The 18,748-nt window shown below is 39.5% G+C and overlaps 1 protein-coding gene across 2 annotated transcripts in view; it reads right to left on the bottom strand.

Annotated features, from left to right (window-relative positions):
• The window catches only part of DCLK1 (doublecortin like kinase 1), a 474,120-nt gene that overhangs the window by 60,081 nt on the left and 395,291 nt on the right, over positions 1–18,748 (bottom strand). For both annotated transcript variants that reach the window (XM_089690856.1, XM_089690855.1), the window contains exons 12-13: positions 3,354–3,487; positions 992–1,069 (exon numbers count right to left, since the gene is read on the bottom strand). In XM_089690856.1, coding sequence (XP_089546982.1) covers positions 992–1,069; positions 3,354–3,487 — 212 coding nt within the window. The remainder of the gene's footprint in view (positions 1–991; positions 1,070–3,353; positions 3,488–18,748) is intronic.

Raw genomic sequence — 18,748 nt, 5'->3', positions numbered from 1 at the left:
CTTCTTCTCTCCCGGTTCTGGCATCTCAACTGTGGGCACCGGGCTGTGAAAGCTTGCGACTTCACAGCCGGGTGACACTGCACATGCGCAAGTTGCACTGCGCCCCTGATTGGTCTGGCAGTCTTCTGGGACCTGTGAAAGAGGAAGGAGGAGGGCCAAATGTCTGCCTCACTTCGCTGCGGAAAAATGAGCCGGAAGCGGGAGCAGGTACCTGTCAAAACCAGGTATCTGCTCCCCCACAAAAGGTGCCAAATATGGCAGTGGAGGGGGGGAGGAGGCAAACAAGCAGAGCTTCCATTTTTGGGTAGAACTCCGCTTTAAGGTAAAAAACCTTCTGTGATCAACTCCCCCCCCCCAGAAATACATACTCGAGCCCAATCTCAATCCAGCACTGTGCCTGAAAGTAGCTGCGCTGCTCTCTCCTTCTTCACTGGACGTAGAGGCAGCAGCAGGAGCCATTGACTCCAGCTGCTGTCACTCAAATCCAGTGAGCAGAGGAAGAGGCAAGCATAGCTGCACACAGCTCGCCTCAGAAGTGAGCCCGCATAAGTGCCCCCATAGCAAGCAACTTGCAATGGGGGCACTCTGAAGAGAGGAGGAGCTAGGAGCGCTGGTGGGGGACCCCAGAAGAGGAAGATTGCACAAAGCAAGTAAATATGACATGTTTATTATTGAAAAAAAATCACCTTTACAATCACTTTAAGTATGAGCTCTTAAGTGCAATAACCAATAAAACCTATCAGAATTGATTCCTCTGAAAATAGACCAGCCCATTCCAGGCTCTGATTGGCTGCTATGGATTACTACAATTAAGAAATCAAGAACTGAACCACACACAAATCATACCAGCTCCTATTCCTAGGTCCGGTTGTATTATCTAGGTTCAGTTTTTCACTGCAGTCCAAATGATAGTATTTATTCAAATGCAAGTCCTTTGTTTAGACCCTTATAGGATTAGATGAAAAAGAATGCAGGCAGATTTTATACCTACCCACGGAATGGAGGAAAGCCACACAGTAGGATGTACGTTATTACACCAGCTGCCCAAATATCCACCTTTAATCCATACCTAAGGAAACACGCAAATGTCAGTAATCATCCAAAATTCCCAACAATTACAGGCTTGATACAAGCAAAGGGGAGATTTACTAAAACTGGAGAGTGCAAAATCTAGTGCAGTTCTGCATTAAAATCAGCTTTCAAGTTTTATTTTCAAAGTTTAATTGAACAAGCTGAAGTTAGAAGCTGATTGGCTGCCATGCACAGCTGCACCAAGTTCCGAGTGCTCTGGTTTTAGTAAGTCTTCCCCACAGAGTCTGAGCACTCCCTATAATTATGATATTTATATCACTGTCATCCAATCATACTTTGGTGCTTTCTTAAATGCGTGATGGAGTAGTTTCTTACAAACATTTAAGGTTCCTGGTTCAAATCACCATTTTCCACAAGAAGCTACCACTGGAGTGTATATACTCTCTCCTATAAGGTAGGTAGTACAAGGGTCTGTTTGAAGGAATACAATTTGATTGGCTAGATTAGGTAGGTCCTCATATCACAAAAATTTGGCAAATCTAACCTTGATTGAACAAAGATTGTGCGGTCAGATTGTAATGTATATGGTGACCCTAGGGGACATGTACCACATCTGGTATCTTTCCCAAACTCTAGAAGCTACCACTTTTTGTGCTTATCTAGCTCTTTTCTGCCACCCAATGGCCATTAAATTAAACTGACAGCAAGCAAGGAGCCTTGGTTATCAATGAACTGGTAGACCAGTGAGATTTTTTTGTTCAGTTTCAGGGCCCATTCACATCATGTGTCTTGGGCTGCGCTGGACAGCCTTGCCCAAAGCAGCCTCAATGCATAGACGAGGCAATCTGCCTTCAGACCAATGAGTTCAGTTTAACACTGAGCTACAGCGGTATGTGTTAAAAAATAGTAGGTCATGCTCTACTTTTTTCCAGAACAGTGTTTGAGACTCCACATCACAACCTGCTGCCGTGAATAATAATCCATTAAATGTCATTTTGTGCCATTTCAATAGAGCTGAAAAAAGAAAGAAAAGAAGTAGTGCCATGCATCATTTAGGCCTCATACACACAGGACATTTTAAACGCCGCTTTTAGAGGCAATGTGTTTTTTTTTAACGTTAGTCTATGTGTCTATGCACACAAAGGCATTTACAGGCATTTAGAAACAGAGGTGTTTACAAGCAGAAAAAAAAATAGCCAATGCGTTCATGAGAGAGGCATTTTACTGCTTAAAATGTTTGATGAGCCTAAATGGGTGTAAATGCACTTTAACAATAGATGTGTCCAACACATGAATGTCCATTCATAATAAAGTAAATGTGCCTAAACATGCCTGCATGTTTTAGGTACATTTTGTGAAGACGCATTTCCTCTGGCATTTAGAAGAGCTGGGCTTACAGTACTGCTTGCCAGATGCAATTATATCGGCACCGCTCAGTCAAATTTATTTGGGGGAGGAGGCTCAACTGGCTGCCCTTAGTCAAACTCCCCCAGAGAAACCCCTAAAATAATGTTCAGGTCTTCAGGAAAGCCTGGTTTAACAAATTCATTAGCAGTTCGTGGGAAGAATACCACCCTTACAGACAGCTAAAAAAGATCATTGGAGCTATGCTGCTGGCTCTGTCAAGTGGTGTTGGCCCTATGCTGACACCATCAGATGGGAGTTCAATCAGCCACAGCTGGAATAACCCCTAACAACCTCTGAAGGAACCCTAGGATTCCGTGAAACCTTGGTTGAGAATGGCTGGCCTAGCACCAAACCTGTATACAACGATGATGTGCTAGTGTAGCACATCATAGTCGCCAGTCAGATTTCAGTTTTCAGGAGTATGATTAGAGATATTAATTCTGATTGGTTGCTATGGCCAACTGTACTTTACACATTGCTTTCTACCCTACTGAAAAAGCTTACATGCGTTTTGAATGACTTTCACCTGGACCAACACTGATAGAATTTGTGGAAGACTGAACATGGTTTGTGTCTTTTCCAGCTTTGCTAACAATATATGGGATATGGTTAAGCTCTTGTGTTGCCTTTGTTTCATACATTTTATCTATCAGGCGTACAGGATGGTATATAAATTACAGGTGGTCGGTGACAAATTGTACACACATCCAATCCCATTATCAATGCATTACAGTGAATAGTGTACAGTAGATCCTTGTGAAGATTGATTCTAGCTATCACCTTTCCCAGTATAATTGCAACTATGCATGGTGCAGAATACTTATGGAACTCTGCGACAGAGAAGAAACCATATTAATGCAGGGAAGGCATTTTGTTAAGTGGCTTGGCTTTTTAATTAGTTACTAATACTTTACCCAGTCTCTGCAATTATTTCTGGAGCTACATATGTTGGGGTTCCACACACAGTGTATAGAGGTCCATCTACCACAGTGGCCAGTCCAAAGTCTCCAAGCTTTAGTGATTTGCTTCCATCTTGGTGTTCATACACCTAGACATAAGAAAAAAATGCTTATCAACCAAATGTATATGTGATATAATATATTTATGAAATTTGTAGTAAATGTCATCTAGCCTGGACATGGCTTGAACAATATTCTTAACCTAATGTTTTGCTTTTCTTTTTGTAACTATTTCTCTTGCTCAGCTTTTGCACTTTCCTTTTCTAGACACGATTTATAATGAATATTATCTTTTATGTATTAGTACATGCACCACAATAGGTGGGACAACAAATCTCAAAATAATGTAATTCTAAAAAAGTATATCTTCTGTCAGATGGACCCTGGTGTACTGAGAACAGTTACTCTTTATTGATTTTTGCCCAGCACTGACATAAATATTAGCTTTTTGAAACAGCCCCTGTCCCCCAAAGCTCACAATTTAAAGTTCCAACAGGCCATTACAGAAGAAGCAAACTATTAGTATGTTTTTTTATGTGGGTGAAAGTTGGAGCATCTGAAGGAAACCAGTACAGACATGGAATAGCCTACAGACTCCATGCAGATGTTGTCTCAGATGGGAATCAAATTAAGGACCCAGAGCTTCAAGATAAAAATGCTAACCACTCAGATATGAGTATAAGTTGCCTCTACACAGCATTCCAGCACCCGGCGAGACTTCACTCATAACAAGGGGTTAGCAAAACCCCTGTAGGCACAGTAATATTAACAGGAGATCCTTAGATGGCAGGACTCCTCTTCAACCAATAGGAGGTAAGATTTAGCAGACAGATTTGTTATAGCCTAAATATGTGTACAGATAGGATGATAAAGTCAATTGGGGGATAATTAGGGGTCTGCACTAGAGAGAAGGTTAAAACTGATATATAAAACTGGTGGGCTTATCACTCATTGGCTACCTCATAGCATCCCTAGTCTTGAGTAGTATTGAACTTTGGCTTAATTTGAAATGTATCAATTGGATCAGGGAGTCAGGTATCATTCCTTGGCCAATTAGTTGTGGTCGGGACAAACCCCACCCTGCAGCTATATGTAAATAAATGGGCAAGGATGATCATGACATCATTGCCCTAATATGACCTCAAGCTCATCCCCAGTCTTGAGTAGTGCTTAAATTTGCTGAAACCATGTGGTTATATTAGGTCATTGTTCTCATGAGCATCCCCAGGCCTTTGTTTATGTGCAGTTGTAGCACAGGGAAGTTCCTGCCCACAGTTCATTGGTCCAGCACTGAACAACTGTATCCTGTCTTCAACTGAACATGTATTGGACCAAACCCAAAGCCAAACCCAAGCTCCGAGTCTTGAGTAATGACAAGCTTGGGTTTGGCTGAACCTTAAATACAGCTGTGATTCCTGAGTGAATGATCTGGGGACAGGGGGTTGTATTTGACCAAATATGGCTATGTGGCCACATTAGGTCAATGATATCGAAAACATACAAACCCCTTTGTGTACATGCAGCTGTGGGGGTGAAATGTCCCCACCTGCAGCTCATTGGCCCAGCCCTGATAGCTGACTTCTAGGTTCAGCTGAACATGGGTTTGGACCAGACCCAGAGCAGAACCCAAGCTCATCCATAGTCTTAAGATAACTCCACCTGACTTCTTGACTCTGCTGTAGCTACCACAAAGAATTTGATATTTGAGTCCTAAAGTAATATGGAGTAGTAAGTAAAGTAGAGTGCTTCAAACCACCGTCATTAAAAAAAAAAAAGGTTTAGGACAGAAAATTATGATTTTTACTTTTTCATACATGTACATACAGTAGTTACCATCCCATTTAATGCAGACAAAGAGGACACATGGACTATTAGGCCTCTGGGGATCTTATACAGAGAGTATATAATTCTTCGAGTGAATACAGCTATGGTACATGTATTTATTTAAACAATGTGCATAGAGCCAAAATGTTCCACTCTCTCACTTTTTATGAGAAAACATTCTAGAACCATCAGAGATAATCTACTGATAATTACTGAACCATAAATCAAAGCATTTTTGCTTTAAAGGCAGCAAAGGCATAATATACGTTCCAGCTCATCCAGATAAAAAGCTCGAGGAATCGCCAAACCAGAGAATTCACGCTTGGTTTGACTTCCTGCTGGACAGACCTGCAACACTTCTTAGTAGTCATTCCCAATTAATTGAGATACTTTTTGCATTATATCACGAGAACATAATAATTTAATCAGGAGAACAATTCCGTAGCCTTATTCCAGTTCTGGTGCTGTAAGAGTTTCACGTATAATAGCTGCCTCATTATCTCTGCTATTTATGACAATTTAGCCCAGAGAAACATATGTTAAACACATTGCAAGCTAGCGAAAAGAAAAACAACACAGTTCTGCCTAGTCTTGCCAGCTACCTGACAATCAGCAAAATATGTCATAATTTGCTTTGGAAGAAACAGCAGAAAATGCCAGGTTACCATTTTTGCCTCCTCCTGGCAGGGAAATGCTGATGATGGAAACAATTACAGAGCGCTAACCTCCATTTGCCCCCAGGAAAATATCCTTACTCTGGATTTATGAAATGGTGAAGATGAACTAAAAAAAGAGATCTTCATTCTTTATTTAATGCTCATAGTATTAAAAAGGATGCCTTGTGCAATTTTAGTAAGCAGATATTCTTATTACTGCAGTATTTACAGAAAATTATTTTCACAATCAAGGATGGCAATACAATACATTACATTAAATGGCATTGTTAAATGACAATCTGCTCAGCCATTCAAGGCAATCCAAAGAATGACAGATGAGCAGAGTCAACCAGTGTGGTTGCATGTACAGTGTAGTGTACTGTGTCATTTGTACATGTAGAAGACATGCCTGAAACACAATGGGAACAGACACCATCCATGGTTTAGTTTTCCCATTTTAAAGACAGCTAAGAAAGCAGGTATGGTAGCAAGAGAAGAACTAGAGATGTATAGGAGAGAGTCCAGATTGGGAAAATAAGGAAGGGGGACAGAAATAAGTGGAAAGGAAAGGATAAGACAGACGGAAGCAAGTTCACTGGGTCAGAGGGAAGGGAGACAGAATGGTGGTCAAGAATGTGTCTTGGTAAGAATGTCTCTATTCTCTGGGGCATGTGAATGTGAATGTTTGTGTAAATGTTTCCTCCTGTAAAAGTGTGTAAATGTTTCCTCCTGGTGTTTGAGGTAGACAGTAAGGTCTTCCATAGGTCTGATCTCATTCATTTTAGAGAACCATAAGCTGAAATATGTCTCCAAAGGGTGGGTATGCATACTCTGGCTGCATTTAAAAGGTGTATCAGAAGGGACTTTGTACCTGTGTCTGGAAAGAGTATGGAGATGGCAGGTCAGCTCGTTTCCAGGCGCCACATCTGTCATTTTGTGAGTGAGTTCAGCAATCTTCATCAGTAGAGTGTTTTTTTGAATGTGACTTAACATATTTATAAGCTTCCTCTTCCATATTTTTATTGTATTAAAGTCCAGTTTCAGTCTTTTTAATCACTTTCCTATCACTTCAGAGAATAAAAAATACAGCTCTAAATAAAATACTCACCTTTCTCTCACAGACTCTGGAACTGGTCCTCTTCTGGGATGGATGATGCCCAATTTCATTCAACCCACTTCCTGTGAGCCCAAGGCATCCTTCTATCCTCTATCCAAGCCTCATAATATGATGATGATGATTTACCTTGGAGTTATGTCACACTAATGATCCACTCACTGGTAAGGACATGCTATTGAAAGGATCACTAAAAACTGCAATGGAATCACTTACTTGCTTTCATTTATCACTAAATCCCTGTCTGGATGCTCCCTCAACATTGAAAACACTGCAGAATGTAAATCACCAGCAAAAGAGTGGCTCTTCACTTATCTGGCAAGCGAGAGAAGTATACATGAAAATGGTCTCAGAAGGTTCTACCGATAAAAATCTATGCTTTGTAAATTAGGTGCAAAAAATTAGCTAACTATGAATATTTTACAACAATGCTCCTGGTATATCCTTTCCAATGTATGTTAATGTATACACTGCATAGGAGAAAGTGTAGTTTGGAGGTAACTTGGGGTAAGGGATCAGACTTGGCTAGCAGTCATTACCAATTTTCTCTGAAGCATGATGTCATGTTATTTTTGCAGAAAAAGTCAATGAATTTCATAATGACACATGTACAACAGAGGAAAATATGATTTGGCGTTTTATATATTCTTATAATAATATGTTGAACTTTCCTCTTACATTAAAGTGGACATTCACTCATGAAATTAACCTTTCTCCCCCTCCCTCTTACACCATTGCACATACTTTTTTCATTTTAGGAAATAAATTTTTTTTAAATTTCTTTAATAGTACCACGTCCTGATTCCTTGCCTAGACAAGGATAATGTAGGTTGGCCACCCACTGCCTCCTTGGATAGTCACACATTCCAGGCGGTAGTGATTCAGTGTGAGATATCGTGCTGTTGAGATGATAATATATACTGTAGATCAGGGCTTAAAATTTCAAGTCCTGAGCTACTAGCCAGGCCTTAAGAGTTAATAGCCACCAGTTGCCCCACCAAACCCCTACACTGCTACACCCCTAATTCTGCCCCTAAACACGCCCTCGTAAATTATTTCATGAAATTACACTGTTAAATGTTACCCAGATTACATCAGGGTCCCCAGTGTCCCCCCACATTACATCAGGGCCTCCAATGTCCCCCTAAACACTCCATCATACTTAGACCATGTACCTCAAACAACCATAACCCCCCCATAATCTTTCACTCACAAAACCATAACTCTACCAAGCATATCCTACCTACTATCCAACCCAGCAGTACCTCAAATGCCCCATACTCTACCACCCATAATAACCACATAATCCTGAACCTGTCCAAACCACCCATGAATGTAGGTTTACACACAGGCACATGTACATACACACACAAACAGAGACACCTGTACACACACACAGACATGTACATACACATACACACACACACAGAAACATGTACACACTTTCACAGAAACACATGTACACACACACATATACAGACACATGTATACACACACAAACACACATACATGTACATACACACAGACACATGTACATACACAGAAATACACACGCACATACACACAGACACATGTACATACATACACAGACACATGTACACACAGACACATGTACGTACATACACACACACGTACATACACACACACACACACACACACACACACACATGTACATGCACACAGACACATGTACACACACAGACACATGTACACACATACATGTACAGATACACACATGTACATGCACCCAGACACATGTACATGCATACACAGACACACACAAACACACACAGATACATGTACATGTACATACACACACACATACAAATACACACACACACATGTACACAAACACATACAAATACACATACACACACACACACACACACACACACACACACACACACAGCCCTATAAAAAGTTGCAGTACTTTGTTACCTTCACTCACAGAGCCAGGTACTGCACTCTAGGGGGAGGCAGAGAGCACAGCACACACTCCTTCCTTTGCTTTCACTTTGCTCAAGTATTGAGCAGTCTGACGGCTCCCAGTTCAAGTGACAAATCTAGCCCTGAGTTCCGAGCCTGCTCAGCAAGATGGCCCTGGGGACACACTCGCCAATGCGAGCAGGTGAGTGGAAATTTCAAGGCCTGCTGTAGATGATCATAAATTTAAAGTCTTTGCAAATTTTACATTGGGGACCAATATTCTGAAATTGAATGACAATTTTTAGATGCAGCTTTTCACAAAATAGGTAAACCTCTGCCCATCTTTACTTCTGAGACACTCTGACTCTGTAAGGTGCTCTTTTTATACCCAATTGTGTTACTGTAACTCTACCTGTTGCTAATTAACCTAAGTTGTTGCAAAATAGTCCTCCAGCTCTTCCTTGTTAGTATCACTTACTGTACTTTGCCAGCTTTTTGTTGTCCTGTCCCAATTTTTTGAGATGTGTTGCTGCCATCAATTTCAAAATAACCTTTTTTTTCTTTAAAATGGTACATTTTCTCAGTTTAAACATTTGATGTGTTTTCTATTGTGAATAAAATATGGGTTTATGAGATTTTGAAATCATTGCATTCTGTTTTTATGTAGATTTTACTTTCCAACTTTTTTGGAACAGGAGTTGTAAAATGATAACAGCAAATTTTCACCTAAAACACGGAACTGTATAACTGTTTCTGAACAGGGTGAGATATGTTTGGAATTATTTGTATTCACTGCTCCTATTCTTGTTCTGACGGTTCAGAGAGTAAATTGGTTCACTAGTCACTGATGCAATCCTTGGCATGCATGCGATTCTTTAATGAACACATACAACTGGATCTCATCATCTGCACTAGACTTGCTTGTAGTTAGAGCCACACTTGTCTTTGTCACTGCCAGCGAAGGATGTCTGAGCGGATGACACTTAAGAAATGGATTTTACAATTTTTTTTTAGAAAACCACATCTAGTTAAACACATCTGTCTGAAAAATACATGTAGCACTGACTATAAAATTCTCTTTGAAAATCTTTAATGAAAACAGTGATATGTTAGCGAGCATGTTGTGTGCTGTCACAGTGGGATGACATGCTGTGCATTGCTATAGAATATCAATAAAATCCTAGATCCACAATCAATGCAAAACTTTCTAGACTGGCTCTTATATGAAGAAAATTTAGTTTAAGAATTAAAACCAATAGTATTTTTTATCAAGAGGGTAAAAGCAACATAAACTAAAAGCAGACCCTTGCATCAGAGCCTTCCACATAATAGCAAAGAGGGGTTCCTATATTCTGCACCCACCTTGTGAGCAAGTGGAACCCGCCTCAGACCTTTAGCACTGGGTTATGGCTAGCCATAAACAGTCCTTTGCCAGCAGATGATGTGACCAATGCAAGCTTTAAATATAGGTGTTAGCCCTTTGAGGACCAAGGGACGTATTTGTCCCATGTTTTTAATTGCGTATATCATCTGATTAAGAACTTAAAACTCTTTTTTTTTGGTTTGAGTAAAAATATTAGTTCTTATCAACAAACAACAAATGGATCTAGCTTTTTGCCAATTATTTCATGAAATGGCTTAGTTACAGCAACTGAAGTGTACGAACTTTAAAAACAAAAAAATTGATTCTTTTGGCGTTCCAAAATCTTACGGTCCTCAAAGGGTTAACTACTAAGTGATGGTCTCCTCACTGCATGCACCCACATGTTCAAACATGAGATTCCAATAAGAGCAGGCAGATCCTCCACCAACATTTTACTGTCTTAGAGGTCTCTCAATCTGTGGCAGCTCTAAGTCTATCTGGATATAATAAAGCCTGCAGAGTAATTATGTATCTCAAAGGACAAATTAATATTCAAGGTTTTCATATGTGCTATGAGAAGTAGTGTACAGAAGGTAGGGACCCCTACAAATAGCATCATTAAAAAGCCTACAGTAGGTTCCATAGAAAAGGGGAACTCACAAGTTTGCTTGAATATTATTGAATATTGAATATCACCATTGTTTTATAGCGATAAATACAGTAAAAATGCTCTACATATTTCACCAATATGTCCGTATAACTTTTTACATTCTTGTCATTTTTCTTCTCCCTACATTTATTATTCAGGATGTGGCTTAGATAAACCACATTCCAAAGAGGCAAGCCATAGGGTTCTGGGAAAGTTGGGCATTCCCCCACCTGTTTTTGTTGACACCTTTTGTTTTTTTTTTAAATCTAGATAATTATCCTAGATAATGGATTTGGGGTGTCTGGATAAGTTTACAAGTTTGATGTTTTCCACATTGATCCATCTAGCAATTTCTATTTAATTTTCAAAGTAAATTACATGGAGTGGGGCTTGTTTATTTTATAATGATGTGCAACAAACATCCTGTTTTATTTTCTTATATTTCCCTTTCACATGATTAGGTATTCACAGCTTCATCATTCACTAACATTCACTTTGCAAAGTGAGGTGGAAGATCCAAGAGGCTAGCATTCAATCCTAATCCCATCAATGTGTATTGTAACATAGCAGTATAAAAGACATCAACCAGTTACCATATACTTATATTCTGTTTGCTCATGTAATCCACCTTTATCTGCTTTTTAAGTATCTCTTTCAGTACTTTTCTCTCTTATTTTGGGTGGGTCTTTCATTTTGTAAATGATTGGCAGAAGTGCACATAGACATAACTATTGAATTCTAATGGATATTTATATCTATATCTAAGATATATATGATGCAGGGGCGGACTGACCATTTGGAAACTCGGGCACTGCCCGAGGGCCTGGGGTCAGTAGGGGGCCCCATGAGATGCCCCTGGTACCTTTTTCATAGGCTTTTTTGAGTTTGGGAAAAGAAACAGAGGCCCCATGATCCCCTATTGCCCGGGGGCTCCATGAGTTGTCAGTCCGCCCCTGATATGATGTCGCAAGTAAAAAATATAAAGAACTATATACATATGTACAGTATCTCACAGAAGTGAGTACACCCCTCACATTTTTGTAAATATTTTATTATATCTTTTAATTTGACAACACTGAAGAAATGACACTTTGCTACAATGTATTTAGTAATTTGACTATGTGGAAATATATGTATGGATTAATCATATCAATATAATGAATACCCTGTATGTCAGCTATAACTAACCAGCTTGTTGTTTTAATCTGTGAGATGCTCATGTAACGCTCAATAAATAGATTTTTATATATATAATCTACTCAATGTTATGTTTCATTTAAAGTTCCATGAGCATTTGATTTGGTTTATGTACATACGTATAAGAGATGGAATTTTGGAACCAGTTCACAACCTATTTATTTGTTAAATCTCTACATTGGTTTTGTGAATATTCAGTGTAATGACAAACATCTATGCTGACATGTTTCGGCCAATCCGGGTCATAAATGTGACTGTATTATTTTAGTAAATCAACTGCTATGTATATACTGTATCTACAATGCACTGCAGTTTGAACATAAATAATAATATATTTTAAGCTATATAACAGACAACATTTTTAACAAAAATAAAATGTAGAATACATATGCAATGGATAATGACAAGTTCTAGAAAAAAAAGGTCATTTGGTCAATATTATATAGAGGGGATGTTAGTGCTACTTATGTAATCTATGTTAGTACTATTATACAATCAAGAGGATACTTTGCCCTTGCTTTTTCTTGGTTGGGTTATAATTGTGGTCAGTAGCATTCTTTTTCAAAGCATTTTGCAATATATGAAAGATCTTCATGCTGTATCTGTGTTAATATTGTTCAAAGCTGTGTAAATATTATTTTTTTTTTACAGGATTAGTCTATCCAAAACTGATATTTACATTTTTGGTAGAAACTGACAATTTTTGGTATCTATTGGTATCTATTAATATCAGTGTCTGAGTTCCTAGGTATGCATACCTGCTGTCCCCAATATGAAGGTGTCCTACCCTCCCTAATGGATATTTTTGCATTTATTTTGGCAATATTATTGCATTTATGGTATTCTGGTAATATTTTGAATTTATTGTTTTCTGGCAAATGCAACAAAACATGCTGCAACATGCAAAGATGGTCACAAATATCCAAGTAGACAAGTATGGGGTTACGACTTTCAGTAGGGACATCTTGCTTTTACTGTACAAAGATTAGTATACACAGAACTGGACACATTTTGCTCTTTGTGTACTGTTGTCTGATCAACAGAAGCCTTTCATTAGACCGGCTTCTGTTGAACGGTCCTGCTGGAAAACCAGAATTTGATCAGGGCTTACACAGTCAATGGATCTGTGTATTCTGACAGGGGAAATCCCTTCTGTCAAGATACAATAGTGCAGCCGGGGAGATCCCAGCATCCACATCACTTGTGTGGATGTGGCAAGGTTGCCAACCTCCCGCAACTTTTTTTACTTACAGAATATGGAAAATTTACTGACAGATCACTTTTTTTACTGACTCCCCCAAATCCCTCTTCTTGACAGTATCTGATAGAGAACTGTGGCTCCAGATGGGAAGGATAAGTTACTCAGAAGAGTGTACTGTACCTGCGGGGCACGTGGGGTCATGGGCACAGGCTTCAAGAGCTTTTGTTGCCAGACCTGATGCAGCCGGAACTAGAGGAGCAGGATCACCAAATGCTGCCACCTGTTCCTTCACCAACTCCAGCCTGCCTTTATTTAAAAATAATCCCTACTGGCTCCAAACGCTGCCTGGATAAGAGGCTGTGGGTGCTGCATCAACCTGTCAATGGGTTCTTTCTTACACTTGCAAAGCTAACACTAACTTTCCTAAAAAAAGGGACTGATTTTACTGACATAAAATTTCTTTAACTGACAGCTGTAAAAATCACTGATTTCTACAAGCTATCAGTAAGTTTACTGATGGTTGGTACCCTGGGATGTGGGGATCTGTCAGTTTTTTTATTGTTCAACCTGCTGTTTGAATGAAAAAACTGTCCCTGTATACCCTGTTTTAGTCATATAAGAATCCAAACATTGACCCTTCCCTTCAGGCTCCACCTAGACAGAAGATAAGTTGTCAAACAAATCTGATTTAATTTTATGAGGAGGTAAGCAAAACCTTAGACAAAGGAGTGGCTGTGGATATAATATACTTGGAATTTTCAAAAGTGTATGACACAGTCAACGGTAAAGCCTAAAGGCTTGGAAAAATCAGTTTATAAATTGATAGAAAACTGGCTAAAAGATTGTATTCAGAGAGTAGTGGTTAATGATTCATACTCTGAATGGTCTAGGGTTGTCAGTGGTGTACCCCAAGGTTCAGTGTGGGGACTCTTACTTTTTAATATATTTATAAATGCTCTGTTTAATTGGGCAACTATGTGGCAAATAGGGTTTAATGTTGACAAATGTAAGGTTATGCACTTGGGAACTAAGAATATGCATGCATCATACATACTAGGGGGTACAACTCCTCTCTTGTATTAAAAGAGTTATAGATTCCAGAGAGAGATCATTTTACCCCTGTACAGATCATTAGTAATACCTCATCTGGAATATGCAGTTCAGTTTTGGGCACCAATTCACAAATATGATATTGAGGAACTGGAGAAAGTGCAGAGAAGGACAACCAAACTGATAAGAGGCATGGAGGAGCTCAGCTATGATTAACTGAACTGAATTTATTCTCTCTGGAGAAGAGGAGATTAGGGGGATATAATTAACATGTATGAATACAAAGGTGATCCATAAAGTGAACTCGGTGTAGAGTTATTCAGTTTATGGTCATCACAGAGGACAAGGGGGCACTCTTTATGTCAGGAGGAAAAGAGATTTAATCTCCAAATACAGAGGCTTTTTCACAGTAAGAGCTGTTAAAATGTGGAATAGACTCCTTCAAGAGCTGCTTCTGGCCAGCTCAATAGGTAGTTTTAAAAAAGGCCTGGATTCTTTCCTAAATGTACATAATATTTATAGGTAAAGGTGATCCAGGGAATATTCGATTCCCTTTCAGGGGATCAGGAAGGAATTTTTGGATCATGCTTCATTGGGTTTCTTGCCTTCCGCTGGATCAACTGTGGGTAAAGTATTGTGTATATAGAATTGTATAATTTTTATTTTTTCATGTTTAATGGTTGAGCTAGGTGGACGTGTGTCTTTTTTTTAACCGGACTAGCTATGTAACCTATAAATAAAATATCACAATTGGGTGGAAGAATCATTCTGCAAAGATGCATGGTTTGATTTTCCAAAAATCAAAGGACTAAAATGAGTAAATAATATCGTTTGCTTCTAAACAATTAAACCAAACAACAAGCCCCAAACATTATTTCTAGCAATGTCTTCATAATAAACACCGTCAGTCTCGTTTTATTTTATAGACTAATAAACAATGGAAATGAGAGCTAGATTAGTTTCAGTTGCTCATTATTGTGGGTTCTCTGGTAATTGCACAGCAGTAATAAAGTAGAACTTGTAAGTGTTGTGCACCATATGTAAGCTATTACTACGGAGATAGAAAATGGCTTGCAAAGTTTTTGTAGACTGGGTTGCATATGGCGTGACACAAGGAACCTGTTGTTGGAGGCCTATTATATGGCTATAAAGAGGGCATGCTTTTAATCTAAAGATATATGCTGTAGCAGTGTAGCTTCAAGACGAGCCAATTAAAATGAGCTGCTTAATATCTGCAAACCTCGACCAAGATCAACAATTAATGTTATATACACACAGATTTCCTGCTGAAACCACACAAGAAGGCTTTCAAGCCTCATTACATTTTGGATAAAACTAGAATTATTTCTTGAGTTCCATCAATTGGTGTTCTACATTTGAAGCAGAAAAGTTTACATAAAAAGGGAAGGGAGGGTGAGATGTCTGTTCTACCCTTCTTTTAACTTTTATTTTGTAAATATTTTATTTATGTTAAAAAAATTATACACTTTTATGAACATTACTGTGCTCACTGTAGTGCGATGCCATTCATTTTGATTGGCACCCCAATGCGCTATTACAGTACTGAACAACACACCTGCATTGCAGCATAACACAACGTACATGCCATCACATTAAGGAAGCGTGGACTTCAGAAAAAACAAACACACATACTCACCTCAGCCCGATGTGACTGACAACTGAGCAATCACATGACCTTCGATCGCTCAGTTCTTGGTCTCAGTCACCGCTCTGTGCTCTGCCTCTCCAGTGCTCACTGGAGTGCTGGGCAGGAGAGCGGGTGGGCACAGCTGGCTTTGGCTCTCAGCCATGCATGGAGGCAGAGCCAGCTATCAGTCAGGCAGCTGGGTGGATCCCGACAATATGATTGGGGTTCTTCCAGAACCTGCTGCAGCTTTGTGATGTCAACTGTAGCCTGCCGTCAGCTGATTTTGGACTACAAGAGTGCAAAGGTAAGTGCACTCCTCTGACCCACAAAAGCTTTGGCTTTGACTTTGTCTTTTATTTTTATTTTTTTATTTGGGTGGGAAAGGGTTGCACCAAATGTCAAAATAATAACTTGGCGTGCTTTTTAAAACCCCACTTTGGCTGCTGTAAAACTTACGTGCACTGCACAGGTTAAATGCTTGTTTAGCTAGGAAGAAGTACAATACCTTCATTTATTCCTACCTCCCCCAGCAGCCAACACTCTCCTCCGCTGTCTCACACTCCAGAAAATGGAAGGGCCTTCTCAGTCCTCCCACACAATGCAGAACTGGCGGTCCTGCGCTGTTCATGGTGATGTCAAACAGCTGCAAATGGCTACTCAGCGAAATGGGGACCTGTTGTCAAAGAAAGCAGGAAGCCTGCCAGAGCTAGGAAAAAAGTAAATACTTGCACTAATTCCTTCCGACCCTAGCCAGGACCACACCGCACTGAAAAGTTTAACACATACTGACACTCACACATTCTGCCCCCTGCCATAGCCCTCCACACTCTTATCCTTCACATACTGACTACTGTCACAAGAAACAAGAAAACTGTTGATATAATTAAACCAGAGAAAAGAAACAAAACAGCTAATCCTGTTTCAATTATAATTTTCTGGAAAAATAAAATAACTTCTGACTGGTCACTAGGGGCACCAACTCTACTCTTTATTCACGTTCTTTTCTCTAATTTAATTGCATTAACCCCGATGTGCATATATAGTTTTATGTGTGCATTAGTGTATTATTATAAATGTTGTTAGTTTCTCTTTCACTTAATGTTGAACTACAGACAAACAGCTAAATACACTTTGAAATACATATATGGGTGCTGTGGTTCCTGTCAAGGCTTTTATTTCCATCTATTCAGTCTAGCTCTACTAGGCTGGTGTCCTGACTTTTATTTGCTGCAGGTAAAGCAGAAGAAAAGCCTAACACTATCTATTTTTAAAAATGTTCCCTCCCCCCTATTCATACCTATCCTGCCTAACTTGCATGAAAAAGATGCGTGTATTAACCTCTTTTATCTGCTCTGGTCCGGTCATGTGACACAAGTCCGGCTCCCCTATTAAAGCAAGCAGCTGTTGCAGGGGAGATGAGGGAGCAACAAAAAAAGGCTGGGCCATGGGAGTCTATGGGTGATGTCACAGCTCTCGCAATTCCCAGCAGTTGTTTCCCTGGGCCAGCATTGCAGGATCATGTGACCAGACCCGAGGGGATTAAAAATAGGTAAGTATATAGATCTTTTATTATATAGGTTAGGCAAGATAGGTGGGGGAGGGTATTTTTAAGAAGAGTTACACTTTTCTGCTGCTTTAATGTTAGGTTACCTCCCTGACCCCAAAATGTCACTGGAGAGCAAAAAAGCAGCAACAGATCACCCCTCTGCTCATACTCCTTGCTCCTTCTGTCAGCATGCTCCTTGGCAGCATACATGATTGGCTCCTAGTCCTTCCCCTCCCTGTCCTAGTCTGAATGCTGCTGTTTGAGGGATTACAAAAATTGTATACCTCATATTTAAAGGAATACACATTGGAATAAACAGTGATCTTTCTATACCTAGAGTTTCTCTTTAAAGTTCACTTTTAATATAAAGGTATATGGTCCTTTAAATGGACAGTTTGTTCCATTTTATGCGCTCTGTGAGTATTCCATTTTAAGAACAATCTGAATTCATTGCTGATGGATAATTTTTGTCCCAGGCACTCTTCTAAGTGAAAACATGCTGCAGGCTGAATCTGTCAAAGTCTCACTCCGAGGAAAGGTTGCTTCACAACTAATGGATCAGCCAAGCTCCTTGGTGAGTGCTGTTCCTATTGTGTCTCTTGCTATTAATGGCTGCTGACATGACTGCTACAGCTTTGCCATAAAAACCTCCAATCTATAATTAAATATATATTTCAATGTTATAAATGAGACGACCGTTATAAATTGCAGCCACTAATGAGAACACTATTATCATACTAAATGTTAAGCTGGCATTAATGAATACTGGCATCATTATAAGTCACCTTGTCCAAGTCCATGTCATGTCCAACTTTCTGTCTTCCTAGACAGCAGCTGTGCTGTGTGCCAGCTTGACGGTTCACAGGAAAATCATTTCTGCACGAGCCAGAATCCCTGCGCTGCTTTATGGGTAAGCTACTAAAGTTTCCTTTTTTTTTTCTTTTTTTTAGGGTCCTTTCCCTCAAAGAATGAAAATCTGAAAAACTGAAAAAGTGTGACATGCAATGTTCCAAATGTAGTGAGCTGCACCAGCCTCAGTAGCATGTCAGAGCACTGCAAACAATGGAATACTATTTCTGACTGGTTTCTATGAGCTGTTGCATGGTAATGAATTTCTTAATGGCCTACAAAAAAGGAATATCAAAAATGCTACAAACTGTAAATGGCTATTGGCCA

The sequence above is a fragment of the Staurois parvus genome, unplaced genomic scaffold (assembly GCF_062004578.1).
Source record: "Staurois parvus isolate SC_StPar_1 unplaced genomic scaffold, SC_StPar_1.0 ptg000544l, whole genome shotgun sequence".
NCBI lineage: Eukaryota > Metazoa > Chordata > Amphibia > Anura > Ranidae > Staurois > Staurois parvus.
The sequence above is the reverse complement of the archived record's forward strand: the minus strand, read 5'-3'. Positions and strand labels throughout refer to the sequence as shown.